The 27,797-nt window shown below is 42.0% G+C and overlaps 2 protein-coding genes across 3 annotated transcripts in view; both read left to right on the forward strand.

Moving 5' to 3' along the window:
- The first annotated feature begins 2,848 nt into the window (after positions 1-2,848).
- Positions 2,849-20,865, forward strand: fbxl2 (F-box and leucine-rich repeat protein 2). Of its 2 annotated transcripts, none has more exons than XM_083899911.1 (14): positions 2,849-3,340; positions 10,601-10,662; positions 13,613-13,667; positions 14,435-14,509; positions 14,768-14,862; positions 15,408-15,572; positions 15,678-15,804; positions 16,460-16,534; positions 16,663-16,793; positions 16,958-17,018; positions 17,134-17,178; positions 17,538-17,594; positions 17,698-17,910; positions 18,845-20,865. In XM_083899911.1, the coding sequence occupies exons 1-14, from the start codon at positions 3,311-3,313 to the stop codon at positions 18,950-18,952; spliced, it is 1,299 nt and encodes a 432-aa protein (XP_083756037.1). In that variant the 5' UTR covers positions 2,849-3,310; the 3' UTR covers positions 18,953-20,865. The 2 variants fall into 2 exon arrangements, with proteins under 2 accessions (XP_083756037.1, XP_083756038.1); XM_083899912.1 differs by having other exon boundaries at positions 16,666-16,793.
- A 382-nt stretch (positions 20,866-21,247) lies between these two features.
- clasp2 (cytoplasmic linker associated protein 2) overlaps positions 21,248-27,797 on the forward strand; it is a 48,764-nt gene continuing 42,214 nt past the window's right edge. The window contains exons 1-2 of the mRNA XM_083899761.1: positions 21,248-22,148; positions 27,351-27,429. Coding sequence (XP_083755887.1) covers positions 21,951-22,148; positions 27,351-27,429 — 277 coding nt within the window. The 5' untranslated portion in view covers positions 21,248-21,950. The remainder of the gene's footprint in view (positions 22,149-27,350; positions 27,430-27,797) is intronic.

The following is a 27,797-nucleotide window of genomic DNA, read 5'->3' on the forward strand; positions in this document are numbered from 1 at the left end:
TGATTATTATTATTTGCCATTAACCCCATTAACACCCATGAAACTTCCTGGGGGAATAAACTCCTTATATGGACATCCTGAGTGTGTTCATAGGTCACATATTCACATATTTATTATGTCTTCTTATGTGTTGTTAGGTCAACGTTATGATTAATTTTATACGTGTTTATATTATATAATGTAGTGATATAAAGTAGTGATAATTGTGCAGAAGTCACTAAAAATGAGCCAGGAGAACTTTGAATTGTGGAAACGTATTTCCAGATTTTACAAATTCAATTGTCTAGGATTATCTAGGATGTGCTGAATAAAAAAGGATATGCGACACTCTATATTGCACATTCTTATAGCCTCTGTATAAACTGTATGTTTTAACATAGTCATGGAAAAAAGCAGCTAAAATGCTCTGTTTTCTAAGGGTCACTATCACTAATCACTAATCACTATCTCTGACCAAACCATCTCAATCTGTGCTGTATTAGGATTAGGGCGATGTGTCAAACTATAAATCTGTCTTTTTGTGTGTGCTTTGGATAAAGGACACAAGTCAAACGTATTCAAACACATAATGACTCCACAAACGTGCGACATCAGATTTTCGGCGACGATGTGAGGCGTCTGAGCAGAAGGGATTGGTCTGAAAGAAGAGACAAGACCTTCGCTCGACATGAAATATCGTCACTGTGATCGCCGGCACACATTCAACAGTGAGCTGCCAGCCACAGCTGAGTCAGGATATGAGGAAAGAAGGCGACAGAGCTATTCCAGGAAATGACTTCATTCATTTGACTTTGGATGATGGAACGTTAATTTACCGTGCAGTTTCAGTCAGACATGGTGAAGATGTCACACGAGTGTCACATGAAATATACAAGTTCCAACTTTGTGTCAGCATGTTTACACACATTATGTACACAGTATGTGCAGAATCACAGTATCTGAGGCAATAAAGTCATGAACAGCTGCTGGACGTATGATTATAAATGCTTTAGTATAGTATTAAATGTATTAGGCAGCAAAACAGCTGAAAATGCACTGAGTGTTGTAATGAAACTTAAGTGCAACAGTTACATATCTGAACTTTACTGTATTTGTATTTCTAGAAACTTTTACTTTTACTCAGAGCAAAAGTTGGTATTATGGTCAAGGACACATATAGACTAACAGAGCCAAGGAATTTAACTCACAACCTTCCCATTTGAAAGAAAACTATAGCACATTTTCAATGAGAAAATGAGAAAATGAGTACTTAAGTACAGTACATGTCATATACTTTAAGACTTTTACTTAAGTAATATTATTTAAAAAAAGTGATTTAATCTTCTAGCAGAGTAATTTTCTGCTAAAATACTTGTAATTTTATCACCTTTAATGTACTTTATACAAGACTGATCACTGCACTTGCCAAATAACAGAAGTGCTGAAGTGATTTAAGTCTTCCACAGTTCCAGATCTTGATAACAGGTATCAGTGTGGTGGAATAGAGCGTCCTCTAGTGGTGAATGGTGAGAACTGGTCTAAAGATTTTTTTGTCTGCCAGAGATCTATAACTCGCGCTCCAGTCATTCTGCAGCAGCTCTGTCTCCAATCCTGCACGAACATATGGATCCTACAGTTTATTTGTCATTTTTGATAAAACACTTGTGCTATAATATAATAATATAAGTGTCTTTAAACAAACATTAATATGAAAAAGTTAACATGTGTTGCATTCCAACTGTGAAAACATGCTCCTGACATTTGTGTGATATTTTTGATCACACCGTTATTTAACGATACAGACCATTAAGTCAGAGTAGAATATAAATAAAACTTAATATACACAAACCAGGCAGTATGTATACATTAAAGGTACCATATGTAAGAATGTGGCCAAAAACGGTTACTACACTCAAATTCAAAATACCGAGGTCTTTTAGGTTTCGTTTTCACCGCCATTGTAGCTCAGACGTAACTGGCAACCCGTGGTTGCTCGGCAGCTGAGACTCTACTGACTGCAATGATTGGTAGACGGCGGTAGGTGGCGCCACATGCCAAAAGATGATTTCAAAACCTAAACATGATTTGCGGTCTGCAAAATTTCTTAATGCAAATATTTTAGCTGTACTGTTGTTGTTGAGTTCAGTTTGTTATATGAACATTATTCCTGAGTCTCTGTGACATATTAGGAGGATTTTATGGCCAGTTGCTTTAGATTTATCACATAATGCACCTTTAAACATTAATATTCTACTAATAAAGTGTTGTATGACATGAGTGAGTACGTTCCTTTTTATAGTTTAAACTCTGGTATTCTGGTCATTTGAATGCACCAACAATCTGATTACAGAATATTTAAAGGTAACAGTATTTTAAAGGATTATACTGTCTTGTCTTCTTTATTATGCGGTTTAAATAACAGGAATGACACGAGGAATCAGTCCAACTGATTTTGTGTGTGTGTGTGCAGGTTGAAGCCTGACTGTGTCAGAGTTGGACATCTCCTCTACGGAGACGATCTTTGCAGCTCGTTCATCACAGTCGCGAGCTTCTCCTTCTTCTCTCTCTATAATCTGAGCCACGGGCTCTTGTGTCGGCTCACGTCCTCGCGGCTTGTCGCGTGTCCCCGCGGCGACCTCGGGTCACCTCGGCTCGTTCAAATGAGACACGTCACGCGGCCCGTTCGCCACAATCTCCGCAAGACCCCCCCCCCCTCCCCTCACAATCAAAACAAATCGACCACGCGTGCCTTTTTCCCGCAGACATGACGTCACATAGGCCCCTCCCCCTTTCCCCGCAAGTAAACAGAAGACAGAGGGAGAGAAACACTCGTGTCGTGTGTTTGACGCTGAAAGGTCACTTGCGGGAATGGAAGAGGTTTTTTAGCGTTTATTCTCACGCGCACACGCCTGTGTGTGTGTTTGGTAACAGTTAACTTGTGAGACCAGCTGACTTGCGATGAAGGGAGAGGCGGAAGTGAAGTCATTTGACAGACCGTCCATGTTATTATTGTTATTTCGGTAGCCGTGCGATGAGACTGGCTGCGGTGCCGCTGGTCTCCGAGACAACCGCCGCTAACGACACCGCAGGCCGCCACGCACCGAGACGACACCACCGCCCTCACTGACCCGGAGACAGGAGCCTCGCTGACGGCTGGAGGGAGAAGGAGGAAGGAGGGAGAGGGAGGAGGAGGAGGAGGAGGAGGAGGGTGTGAGGACCCAGCTCCAGCTCCAGCTCCTACACTCCGACCGACCAGACATAAAACGGCGACAAAACAACAGCTTCTCGTCATTCGGCTCTGGTGTTTGGTGTTTGCGCCGCCGCCGCAGACATGAACGGTATCACCAAGGGCCGGTTCGAGGTATGACAGTAACTGTGGACCACCAGTGGTTCAACTGTTTGTTTGTGTGTGTGTGTGTGTGTGTGTGTGTGTGTGTGTGTGTGTGTGTGTGTGTGTGTGTGTGTGCGTGCGTGCGTGCGTGCGTGCGTGTGTGTGTGTCATTGTGCACGGAGCCTGGAGCTGAGGTGTTTTGTTGGTCAAGTGATCATAATCCCCCAAATCCTGTCATTGTCCTGCGACACCACGGATGTGAGGTGAGGGGGGGGTAGCAGTAGCAGGGGCTGTGGCTGAGGGCTGTCAGTGTATCTGTGTGTGTGTGTGTGTGTGTGTGTGTGTGTGTGTGTGTGTGTGTGTGTGTGTGTGTGTGTGTGTGTGTGTGTGTGTGCGGGCCGAGGCTGCCACTGTCGCCTGAGGTGACACAGGCTGCAGATGGAGAGGAGTCATGTTGTAAATACAAGCAGCAATAATGCACTTGGGCTTGACACTGACAAAAAAAAAACCCACCTCCTGTCATACCTAAATATGTACTATGCTACACTGACTAGTAAATAATGTCAGGTTCCCCCCCCCCCCCTCCAAAAAAACAACCTTCCTATACTTAAACAAACACATCCATACATGTCAGTTTCAAAGACTTGCAAGGGATGAGCCAATGCACTACTTGACATAAGTCCCATTCTTGTGGTCAAAATCACTGGATTGTTATCAGAAAAAGTGTTTGGACAGCAGAGCAGAGCAGAGCAGGGCTGTGGCTGTGAGGACTGCCAGTGTACGAGGCTGCCACTGTCCATTGAGATGGAGAGTAGTTCTGTAAATACAAGCAGCATTTAATTAGTCTCCATGCACTTAAGCTTGACAGGTAACACTGCAGCATAGCTGTGAACGACAGGTTGTGGTGAATGCACGTACGCTACACCGAGTAGTAAACATGCTATATCACGTTTCCTCCCACAAGCTTTCCATGTTTCTGTATTCTGTGTGGTAAACAAATGCATGTCCGTTTCTGCATTCACACACGTTAGTGGCATTGAAAGGAACGAGCAGGTTGGATACTCGGGCCCCACTGCTGGTTAGAATCACTGGACTGGATATCAGGAGGAAAAAAAAATGTGGTATGAAGCAGAGCAGAGCAGGGCTGTGGCTGAGGACTGTCAGTGTGTCAGGGCTGAGGCTCTCTGCCACTGTCGTCTCTTAGGAGGAAGGCTGCAGATACAGAGGCATTTTGTTGCAATACCTGCAGCATTTAATGAGTCACCATGCACTTGGCCTTTGATAGGTACCCCTGTAAAATCCTGTGATTGACAGGTTCCACTTAGGGCTGAACTCAAGCCAAAATGTGTGTCAAAATATACATTTTAGATTAATGATTGTCTTGATCTATGATATCAAATCTTATTCTGCAGACTGAAGAGATCTCACAGATGTTTTAATATGTTTTTCACATGAAAATGAGAATAATGATAAAGTCAGAGCTACCTACCTTTTCTAAATCGTTCAGCCCTACTACCACTCCAAAAACCTGTGAATGACAGGTGCCACTGACACCTTGCACACAGGTGTTGTGGTCAGATTATAGTTCCTACTGCAACCTTTTCATAATTCTGCATTTTTGTTCAGCAATGTTTTAAACAAAGTCAGTTTCAAACACATACGTTCAAACTGTAACCTACATTTACTAGGGATGAGCAAACCTGGATTGGATATTCAGGGAAAAACAATGACTAAATATAACAAGAAGAAAGCACTTAATCTGATTTAAAATGCTTCACTGAGCACAAGCTGTTAAAGTGTGAAAAAGTCCTGTTCCTCGGTGGAAAAGTCATCGTCACAAAATGTGTTGTTGACAACAAGGGAGTTGTGAAATGATACAATACTCGGTGGGTTGACATATCTGGATCAAACATGGAACAGTGCTATTATGGAGTCATCCATAACACTTACGTGGACAAATAAAGACTTACTTGGCAGCAAAGTATCAAAATAAGATTGTCTAAGCAGGCAGATTAATCCCTTTGCTGGTACAAAACTATGGACGTTATTGCTGAATAAGCAGGCATCTATATATATATACATCATACATTGTTCCATATACAGTACAGTTACAGTGAGTCATATTTTATGTGACGGTACTTAAGCCTTCAACTATTAACCGCTGCTGTCAAATACATTAAATGTGGGAGAGTAAAACGTTTGCTAATGAAATAAAGTAGGCCATCAATTAGTCTATCAATAATTATTGTGATTAATGTCAGATATTTAAAACAATTAGTGCGTCAACGGCGTCAAGGTTAATGCACAACGTGTTTCCATGACTCCCACCCGGAAGAAGATGCGCGTGACGTCATGTTTACGTGACTCCGGATTGTTAAAATGAGTCTCTAAAGTAACGCTAAACTTTAAAAACAGAGGCACACATATGCAGCACACGGGTACGCTGGTTATTTGTAGCGCTGCTCTTTTTTCGTTTAATAAACAAACCACTCCAGTTTGACTGTAGGGGTGCTAATGGAGCTAACGGCGCTAACTGGTAAACGGTGCCTGGACTCCGGTGTCGCGGCACGTAAACATGACGTCATGGGCGTCTTTTTCCGGTCAGTCGTCAAGGAAACCTTTGCGCAGAACTAAAAAAAATGGTTATTTGCTTCTGGGTGAAAGTTCAAGAAGCCAAATTTTCTTTTTTGTGACAATTATAGGCATAATTGACATTTTAACTAACGATTATTTTTGCAATCGATTAATCTGTCGATCATTTTTCTCGATTAATCGATGAATAGTTTGGTCCATAAAATGTCTTGTTTTGTCCACAAACCAACATTATTTAGTTTGAATTATTTATTTGTTATGTGGAGCAAAGAAGATATTCACATGTAAGATGCTGAAACAAAAAAAGCTTCAAATCGATTCATCAATGAATTGTTTAAGCTCTCGTTATCATAGCAAAAGCACAGGTGTAAACAATAACAGTAACGATCATGGCTGAAATCCCTGTAGGTGCAGTTTTCTCCGGGTTCTCCGGTTTCCTCCTGTAGTCCGAAAATATGCAGATTTCAGGTCAGTTGGACTGTGTGTGAGAGTGTATAACCGTTTGTCTCTGTGTCCCTAGTATGACCCTGATGTGGAGGATAAAGAGGTAGAAGATGAGTTAGTATTACTATGCTTTCATTACAAAATGTCATTAAAGTATAAAGAAATCTACAACAAAGGAAGTAGTAATAACCCCAAAACTGTACAGGTGCAGTCATTCAGTAAATTCACTTCCACTCCTGCTCACCTGTGCGCAGATTATTTCAAAGTAGTTTATTTAAGCCTTGTGTCTTGTAATAATTCCCATAGCTGACATTTGCTGTACCGATGTTTTGTTGTTGTTGCCGTTGTGTGTACAAGCCTTAAATCAACTGCAGTCTAACTAGCTGTGACTCCCGTGAACATTGTTTATCTCTAATATTGTTCACACATTGCTGAGATTCTTTTTGACTTGATGGTACTTGACTGTCTCCATCAGGTATTTGTCTGCTTATGCATAAGTGTGTAAGTGTGTGTGGTGTGTGTGAGTGAAAACAGGGAGAACAGCGGGCGGTATACTTGTGTGTTGACATATCTGCGGATTTCTCAACAGAGCTGTAAGCTTCTTAAATGGAAAACCACTGGGAAACAAGCTGGTATGTAAATGGGAGAAAATGGAAAGTACAGGGAGTCAAACTCGGGAGCGTTGCCTCACAGCCTGACAGCCAAGATGATGCTTTATCATGAACATCTGGCACAAACCCCCCCCGCCTTAACACACCGTGCGACCACGTCAAATTTCTTTGCGCCATGTAAGCTCAAGAACCAGATTTATATCTTGACTTTTGGGCACTGTCTAGGAATAGGAGTGTGACTGCAGAGAGGAACTCCCTGCTTGGGAATGCTGCTCTACTGGCACCGAGATCGAGGGCACCAGAATGCTGAGGTGATAATTTTGATGAGGCATGCGTACCAGAGAGGGCTTTTTGACTACTTGCTGTCATGTCTCCATATCTGTGGCTGAGATTACACACCGACTTCTGACTTCATGCCATCTGGCAACGTCTTCCGTGGAGTTTGTGTTACACAACATTGATATCGTGGCTGTTTGCAAACGTGATGATCGACTTTGTGGAGATTGTCTTTGCACTGATGCACAAACGACCGTTATAGGAAGTGGGTCATGGGTAGGATTGATGATTTATCTAGTTTTTTTTAATGAAAATAATACAGAAAATCATGAAAAATATACATCATAGATTTTGATTGCTCAAGGTAACATTGTCTGACCAACATTTTCTGGATTCATCCGGAGTTTGCTGCTTTTGGACTGTTAGCTTTTGCTGTCTTTGCTGGGCATTTCTAATTCAGCCCTACACAGAGAATGGAGGCCCGCTTGGTTAGCACCAAATGTCATTACACTGATGTCAGTAAAGTAATTTTATTTATTTTTAGCCTTAAACGGCACCACTTGCCTGTGTTATTGGTTGCTGCTGTCTGACATAAAACCCTGAGGTTTGAGATCACTGCCTGTGTAGATTGTAACCAGGTGTCTGTTGAGGCAAAGGTCAAAGGTACTGTAAGTGATGTGTTACAGCTGTGGCTGGTAATTAAGTCTATATTTAGTCCTAAATCCCAAGCAACCTCATGGCTTTAGAAATTATCCAACAATTTTGGTTAATATAAACAGTTGATGACGTGGTTTATATGAGTGATAATAGTCATAATTACTTTATGGCTATGTTTGATACATTAAAAAAAGCTCAAATAATGCAGCATAATGATGAATGGCTGTTTTTAAAAGGGAAGAGAAGGAAAACAAGGTGAAAACAGGTTAACTAAAATATCTGGGATTGCGTTTGTGCTTTTATTTAAAGCAAATTGTGCCCATTTGAGCTTTCTGCAGTTTTTGGTGCATAATTATTAACAGCACTAAAAAAATGAAAAAAGAAAATGCACTTGTGCCAGTCTGAGTGCTCATAAATAAAGAAGTTGACAATAAATCTTAAAATAAGGTGTGGTCAGGTCCATTGTTGGCACGCTGCTGCTAACAGTGGAAACCACTCATGCTCTTTTGACCTACAAACATCAGTATTTCACCTTTATTTTTAAGGTGCATTGCCAAGGTAATACTATGGAAACATACAGTACATATGTAAACAAATGATAGGTACTGTTTGAAAGTGAAGAACCTGCTGTAGAAGGATGGGTTACTACACTTGATAAAGGCAGGGGAAAATAGCAGGGGACCCAGGCAGCTTCCTTGGGCTACACCAACTGGTCAGAACCCATTTTTGTTATTCCCAACACCTCTGTGACCTCTGAACTTCTCTGACCAAGTCTCATCAGGTCAGTTAGCGACTATAGCTGATTGTGTTCCTGTTGTCAGTATCTGTACAACAATATATTATGTCTGGGCAAAAATATAAAAGTACCAAAGTTACCTTGGTTTTTGATTTTTATGGAATCACAGAACAGTTTTCATCCATAAACACTCTGGGAATAGGAACAAAATCCTACAACTGCTGTTTGGTATTATTCACTTTCATTCTTTTGGTGTGTGTGTGAACAGGGACAAGGTTGTGAAGCACTGATCTACACCAAGATAAAATTCTCCTCCAGTACTAAAACACTGAAACCAAAGGGGAGTGCAGTAAAAGTCAGAGAAGTGAAGTAAAAATGTCTCTAAATCCTAAAAGAATATGGATTCAGACTTTTTAATATTTTGACTGAGACGGTTTTTGTCCACTTATTATTAGCTCTACTCTATAACCTGATTTGACTAAATACAATACTGTTAGAACATCTCTTTTTTTTGTGCTGCGGGACTCATCAGAGGTTTTCAAATTCGTGCCATTGTAAAGCAGGTGCCAGAGCGACTGTTGAATGAATGTTCACTATTCTGACTATTCTAAAAGAGGACACGGACATAAATGGTGAACTTCAGTTTATTTAAGCAACAGAAATAAGTAATGACCTCAGTCTTGTCGCACTGATGGACAAGGTTACCCGGAGTGGATATAGTTAATCAGTTGGTCTCAGGATGCTTTGTTATGGTGTAACCTGAACACAGATGTTAAAACCAAACCAGTGAGTTAATCTTCTGCTGAACCTTGACTTGATTGACTTCTTTATCTTTAACCTCACTTCCTTTTAAATGGCCTTCATTCTTCCCCACTGTACTTGCCTTCTCTCCTTTCACATTTCTTTGTTGGCCTCTGTCTCTGCCTTTTCTTTGCTTACCCTACTTCCTCCCAATCTCTCTCTCACTCACTCCCATCGTTTTCTCTATCGCGGTGTCCTTCGAGGAGCTCGTGTCTGTCATGGAACGAGCTGCAGTCGAGGCATTCTCGCAAATCAACCTTTTCTCCTCCTGTGCGTTTGTGCCGTGCTCCCCTTTGTGATTTCGACATCGCACTGTTCATGTTTGCGTTTGAAACAGCGGGGAGTACCACCCCCCACCCCCCCACCCCCATCATTAGATGCATCTCCTGAGTATTTGAGGATACGAGTGTATCACTGGCAGCGTGAGTGTGTGCAGCAGAGGCACAGCAAAATGTGGGTGTAATTTAAATTCATGGCTGAATACAGCCCACCTCATCTAGAATGTTCTGTTTCTGCGCCTTACACAAACAGGTCTGACTTGAATCACCTGCAAGTGTGTGTGTGTGTGTTTGTGTGTGTGTTTCCGTGTTTCCCCATTCAGCAGATGGCCAGACATCCAGCGTGTAGACTAATTGAGATAAGCGTGCCAACAAGCTGACCAGGCTCACAGAATTATAAGCTTGTAAGAAGTTGGGAGGTGGAAAACCAAATGTAGCCCTGCCTGGCGTATTTAGCGTAAAATTAATAACTGCAAATGTTGTGTATAAGGGCCTTTTTGTTGTTGCTGAAGTAATCTAATTCTCACAGATGCCGGTTTAGATCTATTAGATGTCGTCCTTAAATGGTGGATTTGCTGTTTGTGTCTTGTTTTTGTCGCTTAACCTACCCCCAATTCACATTTCACCTCTATTATTAACCAGAGCCTCAGAAAGCAGACTCTGCCTCATAAGGACCAGGTTTTTGGTCCCCATGAGGACTGAAAAAGTCAGAAAATCTCCCAATCAGGAAATATTGAGTCCACACACACACACACACACACACACACACACACACACACACACACACACACACACACACACACACACACACACACACACACACACACACACACACACACACACACACATTAACCCTCTCACACTTATTGTTGTTGTTTATCTTGTGTCTTGACAGGTGTTCTCAAACAGCGATGAAGCCCCCATTAACAAGAAGCTCCCCAAAGAGCTTCTTCTTAGGTAAGATTAATACACACACACACACACATGCACACACTGTATACAGACACACACACAAGATACCCTGGGACAAGGGTCAGGGTTACTCATTAGCTGAAATAGCCTTGAACAGTGTGTAGGAGTGTGTATGTACTGTATATGTTCATTTTTCATTGATTGTGTGTTTGTGCGTGTGTGTGTTGGTCACCAGTCTGAAATGGGGTGTTGACTGTGTGACCTACAGACCAATATAAACAGCAGCTGAGCATAAATCTGACATCACACGTGCACTCGCCCGTGTTCATCCTCGACACTGATTTGTTTGTGTGTGTGTGTGTGTGTGTGTGTGTGTGTGCGCGCGCTCAACACTCCTATGCAAACTGTACGTCTGTGTCGGCGTGCTATAAATAGACAGTCTTAGCTGCTGGGGATTTCCGCAGTGCTGTGCTCCTCCAGCTGTGTCTCCACAGAGACAACCAGTTCGCCCCATTAACACCAGCGTATTTTCACCGGTGGCCAGCAACACAAGAAAAAAAAAAACACCCATGCACTCACATGCACTTTGCTTTCTCCACCACATGACCTACTGTCACATGTGTCGCGTCGAGACGCTTACACAACAGCTGTGAAGAGGACTCATTGTGATGGAGGTAAATCTTGTTTATCCACCATGGAAAGTGGGTTGACGGGAGCCACTTTTATTTTAATAATTGTGCTGTGCCTTGTCAGCACCGTAGTGAGGAACATTTTGTCTTAGACACATTTATAACATTTAGGTAAACAACTCTTTTCCATTTTTTTTCAAAATACATGACCTCAATCCCAACTATATTTTGCAATAATTTTTAAACATGATTTGTGTTCTGTCAGTCTTCCAGGTAATTACTCAGATAATTGACATAGTCATAAGAACTCCTACATCCTGTATCCTTATACTTTCATCAATTAGTGTTTATTAGCTGTTTATGTTTAATGTGTCATTGTATTGTGTGTAAACAGTTGCTATATTGGCCTGTGCTGCAGCATGAATATAAGCTGTGTTGCAGTGACATAGAGACGGACCTTGTTTGACTTGACGAGCCTCAAAGTGAGTGCAGAGTAGTTCAGGGTCCTCTTACCTGAAAGCACTGACTCAGCACCCTCACCGCCACCACCAGCCAAATTCGTGTCTGACTGGAGTTGCCATAGCAACCAGTCCCAGACTCATGGTGGAGGCTTGACTCGCTCTTATCTAACCATGCTTGAAGGGCCAGGTGTACATTTTGTCAACAAATGGAGCGATGATCCATTAAAGTCCCGTCACGTACGACACCAGAAAAACGGCCGTGTTCAGAGGCTTCCTCGTGAATGTGGTAAAGTTAGAAAAACAGACGGCGCTCATAAATCATCCAAAAACTCAGATCTGATCTCAAATATATATATATATGTAAAACGTAGAACGTAGTTTTCATTTGGCAGATTGTTGAAGATAATTAAACTTGTTGTTGTTTGTTTTATAGGGGGAACAATCACTTGATTGTATGAATTGTTGTTTTTCATTACTGCAGAATGAGCCTTTTATATTTACACTACCGTTCAAAAGTTTGGGGTCACATAGACATTTCCTTATTTTTGAAGGAAAAGCACTTTTTAACTAACATTAAATTAATCAGAAATACACTCTATACATTGTTAATGTGGTAAACGACTATTCTAGCTGCAAACATATGGTTTTTAATGGAACATGTACATAGGTGTATAGAGGCCCATTTCCAGCAACCATCTCTATTATTTGGAATAAAAATCAAAAAACACAAACAAAATTGTGTAGGTGACAACCAACTTTTGAACGGTAGTGTATACCAGGAGCTAGGTCGCCATTTTGAACCACCATGTCGTCCCAATAGCCCACACTGGACAAACTAAACATCTGGTTCTCCAACACACTTGAAAAGGGAAGGGTTAGGTGAGGCATATCCCGCTGCAACTTCACCAACACTTGTTGCTCAATATTACACACTGCACCTTTAACAGGACTCAAACCTGGACACACCAGATCAGGTTGATTTGTTGATCGATTGCTTCTCTGTGACTATGTTTCGCAGACTTCTTCACTGGAAGGTAAAAGGCCTCTCTCTCACACATAATGGAAAGTCAAACCGGGTTTGATTAAAGCAGACAGTCAATCGATAATCAGCGCCACAGCCATTAACCAGTTTATAAAACCCAGATCAATGGGCACCCGTCTGATTGGTCAGCCTCACTGGTGGCCTAAAATAATATCAAGGACTGTGTGTGTTTGTCCTTGTGCTGTTTTGTTAATTGTATGCATGTACTCCCTGACACAAGACTCTTGTATAGATTACACAGGCATGTCCCAACATGCCCCCCGGTCAAATGCACATCAAAACACACAGTCTTTGTCTGCGTCTATATGAAGGAAACAATGGGCCGCTCCTGTTTCCTGGGGCTTAAACGGACACACATTGAAACCCCAGCTGAACTTTTAAGCCCCTGGCACTATGACAATTCTCTGAATCCCTCAAGTATTTGTTTGAATTAAAATATAATTTTAAGACAGCAACAGAGCGTTAAAAAGGAGATTTACATGTTTGGTATGATGTGTTTGTTGTCCTGTATCTATCTGTCCCAGGCTGTCTGTGCCCTTGCCTGTCTGAGTTCCAGAAATTACTCATTGGCACATTAATGGATTGAGCTGACCCAGTAGCCTGCTGCATGTAGCCCTTTGTGGACGCCCGGGCCCACAGCTCAAACACTGTGTGTGTGTGTGTGTGTGTGTGTGTGTGTGTGTGTGTGTGTGTGTGTGTGTGTGTGTGTGTGGGGCTCTCAACCAAACACAATGGATTATTATTGTGTTTTCTATACATCTAATCATCTATAACGCATAATGGAAAATACTGCAAACTGATCTATTTCTTATCACCTGTCATTGGTATGAGACAAACCTTTCTTTTTTCTTGTCTTTTTCTAGAATATTCTCCTATTTAGACGTGGTCACGCTCTGTAGATGTGCCCAAGTGTCCAAGGTAAGGCTTTTTCCTCTCCTCGCCCATCGACCTCAACTATCCCTTATCCTCGAACAACCTCAAGCCAAGCCTGATTTATGTGTGTTGGAATCCTTGAAATGTCTACTGAACAGTGCCATCTGCTGGTCACGTGGAAGCCGACCACTGCTTTGCCTTAGTGCACTGCAGCTGAAAGCCACTAATGAATGAGGTTTCTGTGAATAATATCAAGTGCTTGGCATGTGGACTGTGAACACAGAGCTGTGGTGGCTGCTTCTTTCATAAAGGCTCTAGTTTAGAATAATATCATGCCCATGTGACTGTTTACCCAGTGTTATGTTGTAGGGTAGTTTCATACAGGTTGTCTTTGTTCCTATACTTTCAGCCACTGTTATGGTTATTAAAATGGTGACGTGTGCACCTTTCTATTCTCAAAGGCCACTCAAACACTGTAAACTACAGGCCACATTCACCCCATTTACCAGGTCCTCTATTACCAAGGACAATAGAGGACCTGGGTTTCATGGAAGACCAGCTCGTCCTCTTGATATACACCCACTCACTTTGCTTTTCCGGTTATTTTCTGGTTAGCCCAAGGTGATAAAAAAAAGAATTTAAAGCTTGTGACGTAAACTTTACAGTGAGGGAAGCAGCCCATCCTTACAGAATAAGTGTAAAACCACTGACTGCACAGGTTTTTATCACAAAGGAAAATAACCCACCTTGCGCCCTTCTCTGTCTGACCCACTTGTCTTTGTCTGTCCACAACCTGTCTGTTGCTCTCTCAGGCGTGGAATGTTCTGGCTCTCGATGGCAGCAACTGGCAGAAGATTGATTTGTTCAACTTCCAGACAGACATCGAGGTGAGAGAGGGGTGTGAGTTTTTGAGAGGAGAGCAAAGTGGGGGGAGAATGGAAGGTATTTGTGCGATGGCCTGTCTGCCTATCTGTGCTGGTGTGTGTGAACGTTTGTGCTCATTGAGTAGCATTATCCAGCCCAAGGCTTAGTGCTGGGTCAGTAGGCTTTGGTGCCGAATGTGACGTCACAGCTGATCCCCTGTCCTGTGGCCTAACCTCATGTTATTACTCTCTCTTTCTCTTTTTGGTCCGTGTGTCTCTCAGGGCCGGGTGGTGGAGAACATTTCAAAGCGCTGTGGAGGCTTCCTGAGGCAGCTGAGCCTCAGAGGCTGCCTGAGTGTGGGAGATGCCTCCATGAAGTGAGAGTCTCGCTGTCTCCCTGGCGTACACGCACACTGACCACTAATTACTGTGTGGTTTTGTTCTGGCTTTTTGATAAAAGCCATTGATGTGTGGGTTTTGACTCTCTGTGTTTGTCCCTGCGTGACTGTGTTGAAAGTTTAAGCCGACTGTGCCTGTCCAGTCCTGCGGGAATCTTTTGAGTCCCTTTAATTTCAGTCACTATGTACGTGCTCACAAAAACAAACAAAAACAAAAGAAAAGCAGTGATAATTTATTGGTCTTGATCTGTAGCTTTACATGGCTTTCCTTATCACCTCTATAAGCAAATAATTAAAGTCAACAACATTCTAAATGATGCAGATCCGTAGAGGATTTTGTAAAATGATGACATTGAAAAAGAAACATGTAGCAATCGTACAGCAACCCTCGAGGGCCTGTAAATGACTCCGTTAATTAGTTCCTGTGCAACCCCCAGCGTTTGACTTCTTATTTATTCAATGAAGCCTCTCCTGAGTAATTCCTCCTTCTCCTCCTCCTGCCTCCTCCACTGTTTGCTTCCCAGGACCTTCGCTCAGAACTGCAGGAACATCGAAGTGTTGAACTTGAACGGCTGCACCAAGATCACAGACAGCACCTGCCTCAGCCTCAGCAAGTTTTGCTCCAAACTCAAACACCTGGATCTCACCTCATGTGTGTCCATCAGCAACCACTCTCTCAAGGCTCTGAGGTACTGTATCACTCACACACTACAGGGGAAACCCCAGACATGACATTATCGGCACTAAAATTAACGTTCACCCTCCTAACACACAATTTGTGTGTGTGTGTTCAGCGACAACTGCAGAATGCTGGAGATGTTGAACCTGTCGTGGTGTGACCAGATCACGCGCGATGGCATCGAGGCTCTAGCGAGAGGCTGCTCCGGTTTACGAGCATTGTTCCTCAGAGGCTGCACACAGGTACTGTACACACCTGCATGCAAATGTGTTGTGCTTTATTAAACACCAAGAAAGCATAAAAAAAAGAAACTACAAGTATGCTAATTAAGCAATATATGTGTGCCTAATGTAAACTCTCTGTAAATTCTCTTTTTGGTCCTCTGTGTGTTGTTGTTTCATCCTTCAAAGGGCATCAATGACTTACTGGTAATAGGGTCTATAACAGCTCATGATGTGCTTCATTTGAAGAATTTGATTAAGAATATAAGAGAGAACTTAAGAAAATCCTAACATATAGCAGCACACATCTGCCCCACGACTGATTTACTGCAGGCCTCACTGAAGAGAAAGGTGCCCCTGTTCCCAACACACTATATTTACAACCTTGTGCTATTTGTTCGTTTTATATTGGTTGACATTTTCTTCAGAACCATTTCTTTGTTGTTTCCTGACCAAAAACTCAGTGGTCATGTGTGACTATCACTGTTTATTTGTATGACTGGAAAACAGGGTGAACATTATCAAATGTTTCTCTGTTTGCTTATTTATTTCAAGTTTTAAGACTAATTCATTCACAAACCACAGATTACTGATAATCATTTGTAGCAGTTGCTCATACAGGCTGTCCTGTCTTTGTCCTGACTGACAATATTGTGTGTTTCATTTTGACCTCCAGCTGGACGATGGAGCATTGAAACACCTTCAGAAACACTGCCCAGAACTCACCACTATCAACATGCAGTCATGCACAGTAAGAAGGACATTTGATTGAATGGTGGGGAGGGGAACAGACTGACAATAATGAATAATGTAGGACATTATGCCTCTTCTTTTTTTGGTTTCTTAATTTGTTTTTGGGTCTCCTTCTGTTGTCTGCAGCAGATAACGGACGACGGCCTGGTCAGTCTTTGTCGAGGATGCCACAAGCTGCAGATTCTCTGTGTGTCTGGCTGTAGTAACATCACGGATGCCTCCCTCACTGCACTGGGACTCAACTGTCCCCAACTAAAGTATGAAACACACACAAACATGCTCCATGTTTGGATACCTGCAGAATAAAAAGCCTCTCAGGCTGTTTGACTAAAAATTGACTATCCTTCCTCTTGGATCAGGTCTGCAAATGCAGTTTTTCCACAAGCCTCTTATGTGTGTGTGTGTGTGTGTGTGCTTTCAGGATTCTTGAAGCTGCACGATGCTCCCATGTCACAGATGCTGGGTTCACTGTTCTCGCCAGGGTAAGTATAGTTTTCATCCTTTTTCTGTCCTCGTATCCTTAATCCAAACTTCAATTTTACCTCTATCTAAATGTTTGTCCACACAAAAGCTTAAACAGTCCATTTGCCTTCACAGAATTGTCATGAACTTGAAAAAATGGACTTGGAAGAATGTATTTTGGTAAGAGATTTCCCTAATTCATGTGCATGCATGGCATTTTATTTGTGTTGAATGTGGAATAATGCTTGTTTGTCTAAGCAGTAGATACACAGATGTGATTGTGTGCATGACAGGGTATGTTTTCTGCCAAGAGGGAGAGAGAGCAGTCCTGTGTCTTTAGTGTTTAAATCACTTCTGACACAAAGCAGAATGGGAGGTGGATAAGGAGTTACACAGGAGAGAGTTCCTGCTGTTGTTTCATGGTAATCAGAGCTAGACAATAAGTTGACACATTTAGCAGAAGAGAGTACGAACTGAGCCTCTTTGCTGTCTGCAGACATGTGAGAATAGTCCTTTAATCAAGCTTGTTCTCTCATCAGGTGACAGATAACACCCTGGTTCAGCTGTCCATCCACTGCCCTCGTCTCCAAGCCCTGGTAAATTCACACCTGCAGTTCTGACTTTGTGCCAGGCTCTTCCTCATCCCTTCATCCTGCTTTATGGAGCTTTAATCCCTCTATCTGTGTGTCTCCATCCCAGTCTCTGTCCCACTGCGAGCTGATCACAGATGACGGCATCAGAGCTCTGAGCAACAGTACCTGCGGCCAAGAGCGCCTCACTGTGGTGGAGCTGGACAACTGCCCTCTCATCACTGACGTGACCCTGGAGCACCTGAAGAGCTGCCATCGCCTGGAGCGTATTGAGCTCTATGACTGTCAGCAAGTCACCAGGGCTGGCATCAAACGCATCCGGGTCAGTGGAAATATTGACTTTTTTAAATTAATAATAATAATAATAATAATAATAATAATAATAATAATAATATCCGCTTCTGCTGACTATTATTCCAATAAGTTTACATAATTGGTAGCGGTGTGCCAAAAATCTTTATAAATAGGCACTTTTATTTGTGTTACTTATGCAGTATGTGATATTGCTTTTATGCAACAGTTACAACAATTCCATCTAGGCATGGATTAACTTAAACTTAAACTTAAATCTGAAAAAGACCCTTTAATGTCTCCATTTGTCATTCTGTTTTTTGAATTGAATTGAATGACTTTATATTAACACACATTTACAACAGCTCAGTTAAGGTGACAAGAGGTGCAGAAATGTGCACGGGCATAATAATTAAAAAGAAATAAAACGTGAAGATAAAAGTAAAAATAGAATAAAATAAAATACAATATGGTAAAAAAAAATTGTACAATTAAATTACACTCCAATGTAGAGTAAGTAATAAAGTAGATATAAGAATAAAAATATGATAAGAATGCACAATATCCAAAAATGTACACACAGTGTAGAAAAGGACTTGCAGAGCAGACTGGAGTAGATCATCCTTTGCACACCTATAGATTGAAGCAGAAATCATTATGAATCAAATCGCTTTGAGTCGAAAATTGATTTTGAATCGAATCGTAGCCCCAAAAATCGGAATCGAATCGTGAGATAGTAAGAGAGTCCCACCCCTAATTATTGGTCTTTAAAACTAGTTAAATCAGCTTAACTTTATCTAAAGTTATCTAAAGGTGAAGTTCTTTGATGAACCGTTTCATGTATTTAATATTTAGTGATTAGATATGCAGACACATAATGCAGATTGGAGAAACAGACCATTGTTGTTGTAGCTAAGTGAGTAAGCACATTTCTGATATATATAATACACTTCTTTCCTGCACAGGCCCATCTTCCAGAGATCAAGGTCCACGCCTACTTTGCCCCAGTGACACCCCCGCCCTCTGTACACGGAGGTGGCCAGCGACTGTGCCGCTGTTGCATCATCCTCTGACAGTGGAGGGCCAGGGGGGGCCACCTCTGTCTGCAGGTCCTGCTGCTCTGATATGAATGATCTGCTGACTAACGGGGGTTTGAGGAGGAGGAGACTGATATCGTCAAAGGGGAGAGGAGGGGCTGGACCCACTCGCTGCTCCTGATCACTGATCAATACATGCACTGATCAACGAACGCTGATCCCTGATCAGTTGAAAACCCACCCCTCCTCTCACCTCTTGCTCACCGGTCAGCTTTGCAGCAGCCCCAGGTTTTGGCATGAAGAGGATCGGGGGAAAGGAACATGGATGGATGGACACACTCTCTCTTCCTCTTTCTCTCCGTGTGAGGACAAAAAAAACTGGTCTCTTAATTCAGCTTCTCACACCCCTGACCCCCCCCCCCCCCCCCCCCCCCCGGCTCATGTTCAGACTTGAAAAAAAAAATGATGATGCTGTCATCATCTCGGACAACAATTCGCTCTCCGTGGAGCATCATCTCAACCAATCACGTGACAGCTCTGTGTGACCATTCTGTGATTCATTCTGCTTTGACCAATAAGCGCGCAGCATGGAAGGAGACGAGAACACGGCTGTAGGGTTTGAACGGGGATGCTTCAGCACAGCCGGCTCAGCTCTCTAGTTTGGAGGAGTCGGGGAGAAACTCAGAGCACATATTGTGACATGTGACGTGTTTGTGCATCCGAGAAACTTCCTTTGAGATTTATGATTCTGTCTGTACAGAGAATGTTTTGCAATGGGGGAAAAAAAATAATGATGGCAAAGTCATTTAAAATATGGGAAGGCCAGCAACATGGTGTTTATTTTTCTTTTTGCAGACAAGTGCTTATTGTAATTGTCGATGTATGTCTATCCAGAGAGAGAAGGGGAAAAGAAACTGGACCTATACCTATATTTCACACCCAGAAAAAAGCATTCTGTTCACTCTGTGTGCAGCCGAGTTAAGTGGCCTCTCTTGTGTACTGCGTGGTTTCGCTGGCTCATCGACCCTGATCCAATCCTGTCAGTAGCTCGGTGCACTAGCTCCTGCTTGACAACTTGAGCTTTTGTTTACACCCTGGATTAGGTGAGCACCAGAGACAAACTTGTTTACATCAGTAGGTTTCCAGTTTCCCTACTATACAGATTAAGTCTAGTAACATGGATACAACTGTAGAACTCCATCACTCAAAGGTATTGCCTGCCATGTGTGTGTGGATTTCAGTCAGGGCTAACATTGGTGCAAGTTGAGATGATGGTGTAAACACAAGACACCTCAACCTTTTGACAATCACATGAATTTATGTATTTTAAAATTAATTTAGTTTAGTTTTGAGTAATTGGCCTTTTACAGAAGGTATAGAATATAATTATATATTATTTAGACCTGCTTGATGCCCAAAACAGCACATGAGGAATTGTTTAGAAGTAGCACTTGACACAGTTCTGGAAATTATTCGAACCAACACATTTACACTCAACTATGGATCTACAGAGCAGGATTATGATATGAGCGGAAAGCCAGAGAATCTGCAGTTTATTTTTCTCCATACAGACACTCCCTCAGATCAGCGGGAACATTCAACACTATCTGGGGAATCTACATGAGGCATGAAACACCACCAATGACTGCAGAGAAAATACAGCAAAAGTGAAGAAGCTGGCAATATTGCACCAGAGGAGGAGGCTGACAACTGCTCAAGGACTGGAGAGATTATCAGAACTATTGATAAGACTGAAACAAAGGAGAAATGCCACAAAGGACGTATATTAGCTGACTTGACTGGCTGTGATACTAATGCCCTCTCTCTGACTGTTGTTTTAACAGGTTTATGTTTAAAAAAGAAATAAGGAAGTAAATAAATTATAAAAAAACAACATAAATGAATAAATAAATAAACAAATAAATAAATAAATAAATAAAAGTGACTAATATTAAATGTACTTTGTTTCCCCAGTGTCAAATTTTGTCTCCCATGATTGATAGTCAACTGAGGCTAAATTTGTATTCATTTCGCCGCTAGATGTCACCAAAGAGCCGTGTAAACGCCTGACACACCCACAAACACAGTGCGGCTTGTATGATTGATTACTCCTCCAGAAAATATAGAACACTCAGCCACAATCAATCACAAAGATACAACGTCTGATATGATTAACTCTTCGAATATCAGCGGTGTTCCTTGTGCACTTGAACATTCTACATTTTACACCAGGCATTACATTGGCCAGCTGTGCGGTGCCCGAAGACCCATCGGCCTGATCGGTGATCGACTGCGTCTCCTGGTGAACCGCAGTGCCCGGCGTCACGCAGAGCTGAGCGCCTTCTAACGGGTTCATTGGCAGTGTTGATAATTCGCCAAACCAACACAAGTTAGCCACCGTAGGACTGGAGCTGTGTCTTTGTTGTTGGACTTTGGTGCAAGTTTTCCGCTGAAGGAGTGGACAATTGAACCTCCGCCGACTTTTCCAGCCCGTGGTCATGGAAAAGCGGGGCAGATAGGAGCCAGGCGTTAGGCCTGTGGAGATCTTACGTTAGCTAGCTGTGCTAGCTGATGTGAAGGCAGTCTGTCCTTGTTTGGGCGCCGTGCTAACTAGCTAGGCGCTATTTTTTGTTAGCATAACAGAAAGCGACCCGGGAGGTGTTAGCTTGTTTTGGTTTGGATATGTTGAGTGAACCTGTCAGGGGTCCACCGCTGTTGTACCGTTTTTTAACTTTCCAGTAGTTTTATGTTAATCTCCAAAATATAACATCGTATAGTAGGGGAGCTAGCGAGCTATGAGTTTCACAAAGTTTAGCTTTTGTTTTGAAGGGTGTTAAACTATTTATACAACGGACTGTGTGTTGATGATCGAACGTTATTTAGACGCAGGCCAGACCGCACACAATCTCTGCCCCTTGTCTGGACTTTAATTTAACATTTATATAAATTTCGGTTCTTCTCTACTCGTCCCGCCGACCACTGTCTCCTGTGTTTGGTCGGCTTCAGTGGCTGGCCCCTCGGCACTGAGTGCCCAATGGAGGATCATGACAATATGGACTATTTTTACCAGCAGGTCGTTCAGAAAGACGTTACCCGCAGGTTGCAGGTCGGCCAGGACCTTATTGACTACCTGAACGACCGGCTCCGGTCACCGGACGTGGAGCAGGACAAACCTCGGCTGGATAAGACCATAGATGAGCTGACGGGATGGATCAATTCTAGCAATTTTAAGGTGAGGGATCTTGGTCGGAGAATCTGTGCAGGCTGTGATCATGTTGGTGGTGTGAACTCACTTCAAATTAATCTGTTTTCGACCCCTTTTGTGAGATAATCCTATTCAAAATAACCAATGTATGCAGTGAGTGATTCATGCATCCACCTTACGTTCCAAAACGCTGAAGGTTGTGTCTTTTACAGCGCGGCGTGATCGTATAACAAGAGAGGTTGATGATTTAAGATGTACTGTAGTGACAGAATGGGCTGTTTTCGAGGCATTCCTGTGGTTTGTTGGGGTTTGTATAATTGTTTTGACTGAGTCTGTGTTATTAATAAGAGGAGCCATTGTCAGCACTGTAGACTACTGGAGGACTGGATGCTGTGGGGGGAGGGTTCAGAAGACTTATTGTTATGACCTATGCTTTCTCTCTCATTCATTCACACTCTCAATCTCCCTGCTTTGCTTATCGCAGTTTTCCTTTTCATGGCGTGAGTGTGCGTTGAATGCTTTGTCTGCATTCTTTGCCATATCTCATTTTTGTTGGAATGTGACATTTTTGCAGAAATATGACACCGATCCAGAAAGAAAGTCAATAGACTGCTATCTGTTTTCAAGGCATGCAGTAATTTGACCCACAAGTATCTACTAATAAACAATGTCTGCCCTGATGTGTAGTACAAAAGAGTGTGGAGATTGTGCGTTCTGGAAACAAATGCATCATCATACTATAGCGTGCACGGTAAAATATGCTTATTTGATTTGGCTGTAATTTGATGTCATTGTCCATCAAATGCAACCGATTTCCACTTAAAGATATAATGTGTAACATTTACGCATTCAAATATCTAAAAACACGAAGACCAAATCTATATAGTACGTTGAGGAGTGTGCTTAGTAGGAACTTAAACAAAATATTTCCAACAGTCTTTAAATCCAGCGAAAATCCATTTATTCAAGGTGACGGACCACTCCATTTTGGTCGCCTTTATTGATGTCCTCTGCGTTATCCGTCTCTCCTGTAACTTCCTGTAGCTCTCCCTGTGAAGCGCAAATGCACATTGGAACCAAATGACCAACAATTCCCATGATCCTATGCTGCCTCGCAACATCATCAAACTAGGTCTTTTTTATTGTTTTGATAGAGAGAGGCCCCAGCAGCACCCTGTGTTTAATTAACCACAATGAAGTTAAAAAGATGCACCATTATAAGATCTTCTTAGTAGAGTTTGTCTGGGCCTTTGCTGACAACATTATCTGATTTACACCCTCAAAACACATTTTAAGATAAAAGTTGACCCAATGATATATCAACAGAACTTTGTCTGTGACAAGCTACAGTGCACTCTTCAGATTATCTTTTTTATATGACATTCACTGTCTAGCAGTGATGGGCAAATGAGATGTCACCCTTAGAGGCCTTTACACAGCAGGCTTTTAGTGATATGGATTGGCTCTCTGTCACACAAAGGGGAGGAGTTAACTGGACACAAGATGCTGCGTCAGCACTTGGAGAGGAAAGAGAGGAGAGATGATGCAGACTTGACAGACGAGGGCGAATGAAGGAGGGGTTTCAGGGGAGAATGGAGAACTGGAGTGATAAATTGGGTTAAGGGTAGGTAGATGGAAAACACCGAAAAAAGTCACACGACCTAAAAATAATGTTAGGACAAAGAGACTGTTGCACTCAAGTTCCTCTTTTGAAGATGTCTAAATTACAATATTCCTCATGTCCGTTCTCTCTACTTTATATGCATACCGTAGTCTGGGTCAAAGTTTTTGTTAGTGAGTCACGTTCACACTCTCTTTTGGAAGCCCATGTATTTACCAAAGATGGAGCGTTTTACTGGCTTAACTATTTGGCACAAGATACAAATGATTCTCCTATAACAATGCAGGAGTTGGATACAATGATCAAACAGGAATTTAGCATTTAAATATAAGATCGACTACAACATCAATATGTTGGTACTTCCCTATTTAAACAATAAAACTCTTCCTGCAGGTGCTTCATAGTAAAATCTCCCCAGTAAACTGAATCGATTGCAGCTTTTAGTGGGAAGCAGCTGCAGGACTTTTGAGTTGGGAGGCAGTCAGTTTTAGGCAGGGTCAGACAATGGCCTTAGCTACACTTAACCATCTTTTGGTGCTTTATTATGGGTTGATTATTGTTTTTTTATACATGATGCTGGTACTTTTTGCTGTTTTGTCTGTATGCTATATCTTTGCTTGTTTTCTACCATCCTCCATATATTTATACGATCCATACTGCTTTTATTAGGGGGGAAATTGTGTTCTGAATTAAATGGCTAATGTAATTTGACCCCTAAACAAAGCAATGGCATGCTTTTCCATTGTTTTGTATCATAACGTTTGGTAAAATTATAATCTTCATGCTTAGTGACCGCACACCTAAAAGGTGAGTGTGTCTTGATTCAGCAACACATCTTGAATTGTTTTGTTGATTTTGAACAAATTTAATAGGCTTCCATATATTTTATAATTTGTCAGAAAAATGTATGCAGCATCATGTGATGGAAACGTTACCATCCTGACAACTGCTGGTCAGACAAACCAAGACCATTAAGATTGTTGTCTATTGTTTGGCATTGTGTAGACAAATGCTTTGATTAAAAACAACTGTGAATTGTGGCCTCAGTATAAATGTATCAGCACTCCACTCCATCTTTGCTCCCTTTGTCCTCTCACTCAAGCACACTCACTTTAAGCCTGTCGAGAATCCAGACTAAATCCCTGTACATGTTAGGCAAAGTATCCATAGGCAGCAACCTGAGTCTTTACAAAGAGCCATTCATACATGGCTAAATATTTGCGTTGTGTTTCTTTTTCTCCTGCATACCTCGGCTTTCTTCATGTTCAGCAGCTTACAGATTAGTTGTTGTGTAACGGATGTTGCCCACATGGTTGATGTCTTCAGTACTTGGAGGTGACACCTAATAGGCCTTTAGGTGCCAGTCTTCCTAGCCTCCTCACCCTTAGCCAGATGTTTTACTGCAGTAGGTCTGTGGAGCAGGAAGGAGTCTCCTCCTCCTCTTCAGGTTCTGAGGTGGATAACAAGCACACTCTCTTCCATCTTTTGTCTTCTCCATCCCCACCTCTCTGTTTCTCCATATGCAGATGCCATATGGTTGTAGGCGCTGAGCTTGTTGGGGTGCTGGGTACAGGGGGAGGGGAGGCCTCAGGGTGGTTTCCTTCCTGTATGTTTTCTTCCACTGGTTTTCCTCCCATCCTCCCCTGTTATCCCTAAATTAGGTCAGTGTAAGGTATTCATGTTGAGATTAGGTTTCTTCTCCAGGTGACTGTATTTTACTTTCTGTGATATTTCTTGGCCTCTGTTCCTCTTTATTTCCTTGAAGGTACCTGGCTCTGCTCTTCCTTTACCTAAAAAAGGGAAAAACTGCAGTCTGACTTCACAGTCACAGCAGTACAGAGGAGTCGGGATAGTTGTGTTTTAATGGTTTTTCTTTTTGGTCTGTTCATTTCTACCAGTGTTGCCAAAACAAGCATTCCAGGAGCACAGCGCAGTGTGGGATGTGATCCTAATCAGAAACACAGTGGAAAACTCAACTTCACCACGAGACACAAAAATTCAGTCTACCTTCCCCCTACGAGTCATATCACACAAGCCAATATATCTATTTAATGACCTCACCTCAATAAGGCCAGTGGAGGAAAATAAAGATGTCGAAATAGATTTTCATGGGTTATTTGAACAAACATGACACAGTGAATTTGTGGAATATATCAACATGTTTTCACCTCAACATTTTATCCTGTGCTTGGCTTTGGTTTGCTTCTTCTGTGATTACATCAGATGCTGTTTTTCACATTGTGATTAAGACCACATCAAGGTAGCATATTCAGGATTATCAGATGTTTGCAAAACTGTTGAGAAAATGTTTTCTTTGCAAAATATGATTTTAATAGCGTAGAGTTTTACAGGTTATCCACACAAACACATTTTCAACCTCAGCCAAGCACCACATGAGTGCATTGTAATGAAATCATCTCAACTCAAAGCTCCACTTACAAGGTTTGGAGAATGCTCGGGTGTCATCATTAGTCCATTACGTGGCTGTGTAATCATGGAAAATTAGCTTTATTTTGTGGATGGTCTTCAGTGATACAAACATTTGACATTTCCATCCTGGCCAATGGGTATGTGGATGAACAATCAGTCCTCGTGTCCTCTGATCACTGCTAAAGGCCACAGTATACTTCTCCGACTGCGTAATGCGTTATCCAACTGCGTAACCACGGAGACCTCTCGAGCCTTCATAATTCTCCGTCGTGGTGCCGGATACGCACTGCAATTTTCTGCCCGATCAGTAGGGGTCGCTACGCAAGGTTGTTGTGCTTCTTGCTACAGTTAGCAATGACATCCAAGAGAGAAATACTGTTGTCGTTGTTGCAGCTGAATAAAATTGAAACAGTGGCTGTTTTTCACCTGAAATAAATATTTTCTGTGTCCCAGAATGCAGGTTTAAAATCATTTGAGGCGAGAAATTGTCCATTTAGAGTCTAAACATGTAGTTTGTGTATTAAGATATGATCTATTTATAGTTTGACAGCAACATTGTCATCGTTGATCAGCTCCGCCTCTGTGGACGCTCGGTGCGCACAGTGGCTGGCACAGAGCAGCGTTATCTCGGCCTGAGTCTCCGTAACCTACGTGGAGCACTTAACGCTAGAGCTGAAACGATGAATCGATTATTAATCGATTACTAAATTAATCGCCAACTATTTTGATAGTTGAATCGATAATCGGTTTGAAGCTTTTTTCATGATTAAAACAAGATTTCTGATTGTTTCAGCTTCTTAAATGTGAATATTTTATCAGTCTTTGCTCCACATAACAAAGAAATCATTAAAACTGAATCATTTTGGTTTGTGGACAAAACAAGACATTCAAGAACATCGTAATTTCCAGGTTTGACAAACACTGATCAATGTTTTTTTTAACATTTCTGCCATTTTATGGACCAAGCGATTCATCGATTAATCGAGAAAATAATCGACAAATTAATCGATTACAAAAATAATCGTTAGTTGCAGCTCTACTTTACGCAGAAGTATACATTGGGCTGATGTGTTATCAGACTTTGACACTGATAGAACTGTGTTTTTTGTTTGGAAAGGAAGGGAATTCCAGTGAAATGTCGTAACCTTTGTCTCCGTCTGTCTCACCCTGTTTTTTAGGTGGCACTGATGGGGATAGATATCTGCGGTGCATTTGTAGATCGCATGGGAGAGCGGTTCAAAGGATACCTGGGCACAGGTGAGCTATCCTACCTACCCTCAAAAGGAACTGAGTCTCATTCATCAAATGTTTGTGTTTGTTTTTCAACTGAAAATGAACTTGTACGTGTACAAAATCCTTGTCTGTTTTTGAAAAATATCAAAGAAGCGGGCTGCGATCTGAGTGAGTGAGAGGGAGGGAGAGAGATTGCAGAGCAATGGGCAATGAAAACTGACACAGATTTGCAGTGGGCTAACAAGGTGCTGCTCACTCTGTGTTTACCAGAGAGGAAGGAGATATGCCGATCTTTATCGCAGCATGTATATTTCTAATACTTAACACTTAACTGTGAAGTGTTAAGTATTAGCATGTCCGCTGGAGGAGCTGCCACACACACTTACACACAC

The sequence above is a fragment of the Microchirus variegatus genome, assembly GCF_963457635.1.
Source record: "Microchirus variegatus genome assembly, chromosome: 13".
Taxonomy (NCBI): domain Eukaryota; kingdom Metazoa; phylum Chordata; class Actinopteri; order Pleuronectiformes; family Soleidae; genus Microchirus; species Microchirus variegatus.